Source organism: Solanum pennellii, chromosome 1, assembly GCF_001406875.1.
Source record: "Solanum pennellii chromosome 1, SPENNV200".
In the NCBI taxonomy this organism is placed as follows: domain Eukaryota; kingdom Viridiplantae; phylum Streptophyta; class Magnoliopsida; order Solanales; family Solanaceae; genus Solanum; species Solanum pennellii.
In genome coordinates this window covers 97424456-97435804 of record NC_028637.1, presented here as the reverse complement: position 1 = coordinate 97435804, position 11349 = coordinate 97424456, and the positions used below count along the sequence as shown (strand labels likewise).

General features: G+C 34.1%; 1 protein-coding gene across 2 annotated transcripts; it reads right to left on the bottom strand.

Annotated features, from left to right (window-relative positions):
• Positions 1-1357: 1357 nt before the first annotated feature.
• On the bottom strand, positions 1358-7589 carry LOC107007433 (exportin-2). Of its 2 annotated transcripts, XR_003577944.1 has the most exons (3): positions 4466-7589; positions 2646-2678; positions 1358-1901 (listed from the first exon to the last, which is right to left on the bottom strand). XR_003577944.1 is itself a non-coding variant. In XM_015206060.2 (2 exons), exon 1 carries the CDS (start codon positions 7408-7410, stop codon positions 4483-4485), a length of 2928 nt encoding a protein of 975 aa, XP_015061546.1. In that variant the 5' UTR covers positions 7411-7589; the 3' UTR covers positions 1358-1901; positions 4466-4482. The 2 variants fall into 2 exon arrangements, 1 of the variants encoding a protein (XP_015061546.1); XM_015206060.2 differs by lacking the exon at positions 2646-2678.
• Positions 7590-11349: the final 3760 nt, after the last annotated feature.

The window sequence follows — 11349 nt, the reverse complement described above, 5'->3', positions numbered from 1 at the left end:
AATTATATAAATTAAAACAATTTAAAATATAGTATTTGAAGTGGAAAATCAGGCAAGGGTGGAGGAGATTCACAGCATTTGCAAAGTCTATTTTTAATTAATACAATGTTGAATAAAAAGTAGCTAATCATGATTAATATATTATTAAACTTTAATACCTTATGAGCTACTCTATAAAGTTAATCAAAGAGGGGTAGATGTGGTGTCACACCATTAAAAGTCACTTAAGAAAAGAGTACCAAATTATTGTATGTACTGTTAAATCACTAAAAATATCATTTTTTTTTCAATTCAAAACAAGTACACATTAATTTTTAGAAACAGTACAAATTTCGTATCGGTTATTAATTTTATTTACCATGTAATATGAGTAGTATTTCTTATTAATCTCATCATTTATATATATAATCTATGAAACAAACAACCCCTTAAGTATTTCTCAGAATGTCATTAGCATGATGTTAGAAAGAGAAATCCCTAACGTGTGGAAAATATTATTAATTTTATATTTATTTAAACCTGACTTTAAGTTTAAAGAATATTATGCAATTAGAAGACCAAAGGTGGGAAATAATTACCTGGAAAGGTCAAAACAGATATTTAATTCATTACTTATGTGGTAAATTCTGATAATTTGGATGGCCTTTTTTTAGAAAACTGTCTTTATCATATTTATCGTGTTTGGATGGTCTCTTATTCTTGGTACAATCTCTAAAGCAACGTGTATTAAACACTAAGGAATTTTACATTTTGAAAAAAAAAGAAGAAAAAAGAACATAATGATTTGATAATATCTTATAAAAGATTTACTGCAAATTTGAGGGATTATAAATATGTAAAACTTAATAAAACGAAGGGCCAAAGAGATGACGTTACGTTTATATTTTATTTTATTTTTGTTACATTCTATATAAAAGACAACGATTTTGGTTGCTTTTATGAAATAGTTTGAAATGGGTCATTAGCACTTTTGTCCTATTTTGTGTTTAGTCTTCTATTTTTTGTCCTCGTGATACCTCTAAATAATAAGTAACTTTTAAATTTACATTTTAATATCGTTATAACCCACAAATTGTACTCGGACTTGACTTCAATTTCTAGAACATTTATGTCCCATTAGGCGTAAATTCAATTGTTAAAAAGTAAAACTAAAGATCAGGATCAAACGATTAATTTTATAATTTAAAATTATAAACATGTGAGCCCAAAAAGACTTAGTTTTGGGTAAGAATTAGTATTAAAGGGTATAAGATTTAGTCCCCACCTCTGGTCATAGACATCGAAATTTTTTGATTTTTTAGGCCCAAAGATTGATTGCATGGAAGAAATAGTAGATTATGCCTGTGAAAACATTAACTTTCATCTGGTAAGGTTCAAGTGCTATTCAGTCTCCTTGTCCTGTTTAATTACACACTGAAAGAATGAGCACATTCTCAAAATGAAGTTGAAAAATAAAATCTTCGCAAGCATTATACAAAATTTGACAAGCACAAGACAGCAAAATGACTATGACAACAGCTCAATCCCGAATATTATAGGTGTTTAACCATTTCTATTTTGCTTTAGCACATTAACATATCAAAATCCTAAATGAAGCAAATCCCCCATCATCACATATGCTCGGACACTCCCACCCCCATCCCCCTAAAAACAAAAACAAAAAAGAGAGACTTTCTCCGGCCAAAATATCCGTGGCAATAGAGGCTACTGCCACTGACGACAGGAAGATGAAAGAATGAGAACTCAAAGCATAATGCTGACTCCACAACAATAACAGACGAGCTGCAAACTCAATCAATTGTCCGCTTCATCACATCTATAAGCAACATAATCAGACAAGTGCAAGGATAGAAACAACAGATTCCTGTGTACTCCATGAACCGCCTTCTTGACCACAGGCCCTGAAAGTTCAACCACCGAATAATTAGGCATACAATGTAGATCACAAATATGTATTGAAATGAGAAAGAGAGGCCAGACAACAGATTAAAACCTTAAGAAGTAAAGTCATAGTCCAAAACAGAATATAAAGGAACCAAAACATGAAGGGAGGACGCATTTCCAAAATTCGACAAGCAAGGTAAAAATTAGGCGCCTGACACACTTTCATTTCTTAAGCACAAATAGAAGTACAACCTTTTTGTTTTGTGTGTGTGGATAAGTATGAATACAAGGAGAACAACGAAGATCCAATGTCAACACCATAAAATTGAAGCCAAACAACTCCAACTTAAGGTAGTGCTGCCAGAAGATTCACAAGAGAAAATCATCAATTGTCATACTATGTGGAAGTATGAATACAAGGAGAACAACGAAGATCCAATGTCAACACCACAAAATTGAAGCCAAACAACTCCAACTTAACCTAGTGCCGCCAGAAGATTCACAAGAGAATCATCAATTGTCATACTATGTGGATAAGTATGAATACAAGGAGAACAACGAAGATGCAATGTCAACACCACAAAATTGAAGCCAAACAACTCCAACTTAACCTAGTGCCGCCAGAAGATTCACAAGAGAAAATTATCAATTGTCATACTATGTGACTTCAAATTTATAAAGAATAGAAAACCTGGAAGTGGCATATGATTTCATGAAGCATAATGAAGTTGATAAACAAAGATACAAACGCCTGAACTGACCTTGACCATAAAATATTGCACGTGCCCGATGACCTAATGGATAAACATCTACTTAGTATAAGGTCATCATCAATCGGGCAGTGGCTTAACAAAAGCAGGCACAAACACAATACTTGCACTAAACCCTGCATTTGTAGTTGAAATCGTGNGGGGGGGGGGGGGGACTGTGATAAATGTAACAAATATTCTGACACAAGAAAACTAAACGATACGAAGTAATAAAGTAATGCCAATGCATTGTGAGATGGGTTATGCAAAGAACCTAGGCAAGCTTAGTCAGTAAATTAGGCAAATAAGATTCATATTTGACACCTGCAAACAGGATAACAAGTGACAAAACTAAGGCAGGAGGAAGCATGGACATTGCCAACTTAGAAGCTCCAGCTTTAGATTTAAAGAAAGGAATGTGGAAATTGAGAGATAGAACACAGAAGCTAGAAGCACGACAAAATACATACAAACAAGAGAAGTCAACTTGGATCATTTAATGAAAAAATGAGGAGGACCAAGATTGAGGCATAGAAATTATATTTTTGAAAAATTGTCAAACAAAAAAAAAGGAGGTTTGTCCATGAGTTCTGTCATAAGTGTGCAGACATGTGTCCTTGAAAGCAGCTTGAGCGATATTTCAAGAAGCATCTATGGGTATCACATACTTGGGCGAGGAACCAAAAACTAAAGATTAATCTTTTACAAAGCATACTAGCCCTTTAATTTAGACCTTTTTATTTGCAAGTTTTTTGGTGCAAACGGGTTTATGTACAGCGTACCAAATGAAATTGTCTTTCAAATAAGTCTCAAATCCCCATCAGACAACTTACTATCTTCCAAAAAAAGAACTACATATTCTACCAATAACTGAGATATACGGCCTTTTAGATTTCAAAGTTGGTGGATAATGGGCAAGTCCCTCTGGCTTCTTCACTTAAATACTAGACCTGCTCTCCACCAACCAAGTTTTGAACTCATGAAGTGAGCCGATGGAACATCCCGCAATATACTATCTTAACCATAGAACAAAAGCCCTGGGTAGTGGACAAAGCCTAAGTTCATCAGCATATATAATAAAGATCAAATCTTCTCCTACACCTGTGGACCAGCATCATGAATAAACTTAAAGCTTATTTAAACAAAGAGCAGAAACGGCTTGGGCTTGGCAACTTCCATAATAATCACATAAAAGAATCTCGGACTGCAAACTAACTTCAATGAACAGGCAACAGCCACTTACGAAACAAATTTCAACCATAAGGGACATGTGATAGCAACAACTTGGTGCACTAAACTATCACAATTCCCACAACAAGAAATGCAGCTAGACCAAACTAAGTAAATTGTCCTACCCTTTTTAATAAGTTAAACTGTCTTACGTTTTTAGCACTTAATGTAATAACATGAGCAGACTCTAGAATTCAATAAGCAGATGTTAGTCATAGTTATAACAAAAAGTGCAGAGTAGGAAAAATATAAGACCCTTAACTCAAACAACTTTCCTATCACTGACAATTAGGTAATATCTGCATGCATATCTATTACCATATCTTTTGTTTATCAGTAACATGCATATCTATTATACCAATTAAACTTCCTCAATTAGAGCAGCAAAAGAATAAATAATTGCCGACAACCTAAACACAGGATTCTAAGCCAAATTCAATGAATCTTCTGATCAATGGGTCTAATGTTTAAAGGGGCACCATAATCTAGACAAATTTCCAATCGTACAATTAAATTTTGATCCTTAAAAAATGAGGTATAGTTATTACACAACATAAAATGATAATTAAACAGAATCAAAAAGTACAAAGAAGAAAGCATACCACCACATGGATTCTTCTCAAACTATTGAGAGATTGTAGGAGCTGCAGAACTGAAGAAGAGCTGTTTGATTTGCTGGCTCAAGATTTTCTCTAATAAGCTGCGGATATGTTCCAGGGGAAAGAGCAGCAAGATTCGCCATGGAAGCCACCAAATATTGCTTTGGATCATTCACTTCCTTCAAAGGGTCCTCTTCTTTCTTCCCAGCATTATAAAGATGAACGAAAGTAGCATTATAACCCACAGTCTCCCCAAAGTCTGGAACGTCTGTCTCATCCAACACTCTCTCTTCCTCCGGTCTAGAGAGAAGAGTAACAATGCTGTCAAGCATTTTGCCCCGAACCTTGGGATCCAATAATGTTGAAGATTCGCAAATTAGTTTTGTTGAAGCAACTGAAGTCAGCTTGAGTTCAACAGATCCTGTGATTAACTTGAGGTTCGGCACCCAAAATTGCTCCACAATGGTCTGAAATACATCCTTCTGAACCGCATTCATTGAAACCACAAGATTCTGTAACCCATGCTTGACCAAGAATAGAGACATAAATATCACAAGATTCTTCAGAAACTTCACCGTTCTGCCATGCTGCAGCCGGTTAAAAAGTGAAACCCAAATGTGGCCCATAAAAGGTGATATTACATCATACCCAAGATTTTCAATAACCGTGTTGAGCACATAAAAACCTTGGTCATCTGTGCTGGGAGATGAAATCAGTGTATTGAAAATACCCAGAACATTAGACAGCCTGCCCTGCTGGTTAAGCTCATGAGGTGCCTTCCGGAGGAATGCTTGGAGCAATCGGACAAGAGCTGGAACATTTGCGGACTTTTTCCATGACTCAGGTAAGAGGAGAATCTCAAAGATCTGCACGTAGTGCTGAGGTACAGGAGGTCTATTCAACTCAACAAGCTGAGCCAACAGCTGAAATGCATATGGAAAGAATTCACTCACATCCTTAGCCAAGACCATCTGGAGGCTAGGGAAAAGGCTCCCTTCGAAAGCAGATATAAGAGTAGGATCCCTCTCACAGGCTCTCCTAATAAGAACAGCTACCGATTCAAAGAGATAATGATTAAAAATAGGATTCTTAGGGTTCTCGCAGACTCTGTTGAGAACATTTGTCAGACCTGTTATGCAAGCTGAAGCAACATCACGAGAAATTTCAGCAGCTCCTAGCACTCGCATAATACACTTCATTATATATTGATTCTCCTCAGATTCTGGCTTCTCCAGGGCACTAAAAAGGTTAGTCATCAACACTAACAAAAAGGGACTAATATCTGCTGCTGTATATCTTGCTCGTGTCCCATCATCTTTAACAAGCAACAGTTTCTCAATGCAACTCGCAGCATAAGAATGAACCACATTTGACTCTGAAGCAAGGAAACGCACAACATCTGGTAGTAATGCCATTGCAACAGCCTTTGGCAGCTGATTTCGGAACATAGTAAAGAACTTTAATGCACCTGCCTTCAACATTGGAAAGGCATTCACATCCCTACTTTGCAACTCTGGTACAATAACTGACCCGAAAAAGTTCTCAACATCTACAAGATCAGTTGATACTGAACTACCACCTGCCTTCTTAGTGGCAAGGGAGACAACCAAATAGATAGCGCAATCCTTATATTTCCAATTTGCATCCGGATTCTGGGAAAACAAGCCCAAGCAATTTTGTATCTGAAGGGACACCTTCGCTGTGACCTTGTCTTTGTAATGCATACCAATGCCCTTGAGCAGTTCACATGCGATCCTCCTCCTTGTATCAAGATCACTCCCTTCCATATCCCGTCTAATAAACTCAATATAGTTCATTTCAAACAACTCTTCATCCTCGTCTCTCAGCATCACATTGGGAATTACAATACTCTGACAAATCTGCTCCAGAATGTCATCTCTTTCAAACAAAATATGATGCACGCTAGTACTAACAGTGGTTAAGAACTTGATTGCAGTAACAGTAAGTCGTTCCCTACTAGAAGATGCAGATGAAGCCACAAGAAGACTCCATACAGCCTCGACAAACCCGCTTAGATACTTCTGAAACAGTTCTTCCTCCTTCTCCATATAAAGACCAATATTTTCACACACTGCAGCACGCAGTCCATCAACAACAGCAAGACCATCATCCCCAGTGTCCTCAAGCACGGGGTATTTCACAGTGAGATACTTCTTAAACTCGATCATCCACTCGTCCATATGGTCCTCAAAAAACTCCGGCAACTCTTGAAAATTCAACGAATAAAATATTCTACAGCACAACCTTTGAGACTCTATGTAGAGCTTAAGGGTTGCGGCATTTGCAGCCCCACACGCCACAGCTTGATCGATCAAATTCACAGTTCTTTTGAACACTTCCAAAAGTGGCTTTGCAAAGTTATCAAGACAGTATTTTAAATCAAGAAGCAACTCATTGGTCTTAAACTGATAACGGAACTTCTTAAACAAAGAATTAATGGTAGCTAATACACCATTAACAGAAGCATAATCATTTGCTTGTGTTAAAGTATCAAGGTTGGCAACAAGCTCAGGCAACAAAGATTGCCAAGCTTTTGGGAAATCATGCTTTCCAATCACAGCCAAAGCTTCACTGAGCTGGGATTGTATCTTAGGTGAGGACTTAAGCATAAGAGAAACAATCAAGCTCTTAATAAGCTCCTTCTCAGGGTCGGAAATGGGGTTTAATGCTGGAAGATTGGATTCTTTAGGAGGTGATGGAGCCCAACGGGCCTTGAGATGGTTTTTGAAGTTAACAGCAGCAGATTGACGGATCTGCTCGTCAACAGAAGGCTCAGCTACAAGATGAAGCACGGCGAGACCATAGTTAGATCTCTCGGAGGCCTCAGAAAGTGCTGTTTCAACTCGACGGCGAGGCTCCGGTAACGGAGATAGCGTATTAAGGAAGCATTGGGAGAGAAATTGTGCGGTTTCAGGGTTCCACTCCATTTTAGGGTTTTACAGAGATTCTACGGAAGAAGAGTATAATCTGTAAAAATACGTATAGTATATAGATACAACTATAGGGTTTTGTAAGAATTTTGAAAGGAAGAAATGGAAGAGAAGCAATGGAGATTGAAGAGTTACCTTTTCCAGCGATGGATTTGCGATTTCCAAAGTTTGAACAACTGAGTGAAGGTGGAATTAGGGGGAATTTGGAATTTAAGCTGCCTATTTCTTAATGGGCCTGGACATGTAATTTTCTTATTGGGCCTATCATGTTTTTTTTCCTTTACCTGGATTGGCTATTGGGCAAGCTCAAAGGACCTGTGACTTTAATTTGGGCAACTTTCACATATAGCAAACAAAAAATTCATATTTGTATAATATAGCAAACTTTGCATAATTGCGCTCCATAGCAAACATAAAAATTGTATAATTCGCTATACATATAAAAGTGTATAATTCACTGGCCTAAATTGTATAAGTCGCTGGCGTAAATTGTATAATTCGTTGGCCTATTTCACTGCAATTGTATAATTTGTTTTGCATATAGTTGAATAGAATTAAAATGTATGTATATTGCATAATTATAAGTGTATAGCAAGAAGATATATGTTTTTCTCGCTTTATACAATTACAGAAACACAATATATACACTTCTGTTATATAAAGCTAGAGAAAATTGTATTTCACTGCAATTGTATAATTCGCAATTGTATAATTCGTTGGCCTTTTTCTCTGCAATTTTTGAAGTAAAATGTTTGTAAATTGTATAATTAAGTGTATAACACGAAGATATATATTTTTGCATGTGTATATACAATTTTCTCTCGCTTTATACAAAACAGAAACAGAATTATACACTTCTGTGTATAAAGCGAGAGAGGAGAGCGAGAATGGAGAGTGGCGAGCGAGATTCCTGGGAGAGAGACGCTGGCAAATTTTAGATAATGTTTGCTATGGAGCACAATTAAATCAAACCCTAGCTATTCCATTTAATTTAGGTTATTAGTTTGCTATTTTATAAAATTTTCCCCTTTAATTTCCACATATTGATCACTCGTTTGTCTCTGTTCAAAAAAAAAATGGTTACTTCCTATATGATCTATGTGGTTCATGTTTTTTAGAATTTTCTTTTCTCAATTCTTAAAATTCTTCAAGAAATATATATACACACTATCATACCGAATCTAGTATAACATTAAGGGGTGTCTTGTAGTTAAAATGACTATGAAGACTAACAATGCTCGTCTTTCTTTCCACTCGTATTCATGAAAAACAATAATGTTCTTAATATTTGTTTGATGTTACTCATTGTTAAGCTTAATAGAGTCCTGTTTACAAAAAGCCCAAAGAAGAAAATAAGGACTTATACATGATTATCTAAGTGTGAGTCAAAAAATTAAATGTCCATTTACAGAATTCATGCATTAAATAATTTGATAGTATAGTTTTATATGTTGTATACTTCAGTGATATACAATTCACATAATTATACACTCGGAAGGTACTATTAAGATACAATACGTGAATTGTATATCCTGAAGATATTCAACGTATTAGCCCTAATAATATACCGGGTATTTTGGGAAAACAAAAAAATCACTCATCAAAGGACGATAAATGATAATGCATCATAACTCATAAGTAGGCCAAATTAATGATACAAATTCAGTATTATTTCCTTAGTCCTCTCCCTTGGCATATATAAATATTTTGTGTAAATATAGATTTGACATAGTAATCGTCAATCTAGTAAGTAAAATAATATATTATGATCAATAATATGCGTATGGCTCTAATATTGCTTAGGCAATGATATATGAATATGACAAAGATAATTAAATTTTGGATTTGAAAATACAAACATTAGATGGATGGTGTTGGATCACGTTTGAGCCCACCAAACAATTTAAGTTATAGGAAATTTCGTAAATAGCCACTATACTAAATTTAATTAGGCTTCTTAGTTATAGTTTACGTATTTATGGTAATAGCTATAGTTTAAGCTGTTGTCGGCGACCTCATTTTGTATAATTCGCATGTGCGCTTATATATTTCACGTCTATTTGTAAAATTGAGTTATTTTCATTCGTATTTGTATAAAGTGGTTAGTTTGAATTGATTTTTATTTATTTTTGTACAAGCTCAACATCTAAACTTTAAACAATTTACAATTATGTTGTACAAATTATAAATTCAAAAAAATTACATGTTTATATAATTGAAACTAGGACGCATAGTTTTTTCCTAAAAATTAATGACGAATGATAATTAATTTAAACTATAATTATGTTAACTAATTAACTTGTATATATATATTTACTTATCCACGAAATTTCCTTTTTTTTAAGTTTCTGTGGTTTAGACCAATACACTCATTTTTTTCGTGTTAATTTATGACATGGCCATGTATTTCAAATGATAGTCCGTTTCCCTTGTTAGGGAAGTATAGGAAACAATCTTACTAACGGCGTGAATTAATAATTTATTTTTGAATTATTGACGGTTTATAAACTTTATCTTTACTTAATTAATTAAAACTAAATATAGCCTGATTTTGTATTATGAGTAAAATATTCTATTAAGTTTTTGCCAAGTTTAGAAGTATTTTTCATTCTTTTATCAAGAATATCATGCTTCAATAAGAGTTTGAGACCATTTGTGTCATGTGGCATATCAAAAGTGTATCTAAATTTAGTTGGTCAAGTAGATAAGTTTTTTTAAAATTGTAAATAATTAATAAGCAATACTAATAATTTACACCAAATTCAAATATGTATTGACTTCTCTCACTTTAATATTACCCTCACATTTCAACAACTTAGTATTCGTAGCATTTGGCTTTAAAATGACGAAATCTCTCTTGAAGAGCAAACATGTCCTATCATTTTCAGATCAAATTTGGGATCCACTCATCAATTGATTGTTTGAGAAAAGTGTATACACCCCATTCATTCAAGCAATTTTTATAAATTTATTCATTATGTATTTTGCATTACAAGTCTGTATCAAACAGTTGATTCCCAAAATAATATTCTCTTAATTCAATGAACTTATGCATAAAATTGCTTTGCCTGTGTATTTCCAGGACCGAAGTACACATTTGCAGATAAAAGTATCTAAAGTTCGAAAGTACACACAAACATCATATAATCATTCACGACATAGAGTGAGGTGTACGTGCAATTATTAACTTTTTTTAAAAATATATATTTATTATATTAATAAATTGATATAAATTAGGACATAATTTACTGTGTATCCCTAAACTGTATAAATTAGTAATTATGCTACTAGTACAAACTATTGAAACCACCCACAACACTCAGATTCAAATTTCGCTACGACATTTAAAAATTGCACGTAAAACTTTTGACCAAGTTCAATTAATTATTTGAAAAAAAAAAAACATAACTTTTGACCAAGTGTGTGCGGTTGGGTGGATCACGTGAAGTTCTCACGCCATCAAATTCAAGGAGCACGTGAACAGTGTGACTTGCCTTCTTTCTCTTCTTTTCACATAAAAAAGTAGAAATTTCTTTTGGAATATTTAATTTTTTCCATCACATCATTTTCCTACAAAAAAAAAAGTAATTATTATATTATATCTTAATAACACATATGTAATTCTGTAAATGAAATTCCACTCCCATAGAAGCATAATGCTAGTTGAAATCTAAAAGCATCTGTGCTTAAAAGTTATCTGTCTAATAATATTTGTCGATTATTAATTTGTACACTATTAAAAAAGTTGTAAAAAAGAGTAATTTTATAATAGATTGTTGGTCCATAACACTTATTATTTCATTTCATAAAATCAAATGTGTCAATTACAGTATTCATCCTATTATATCTTGATAGTTAATTAGTCTTAAAATAGATATTTAATTAATTTAAAATTAATATTTCCTCTGTCTTAGTTATATGCCATCTTTTTTAATA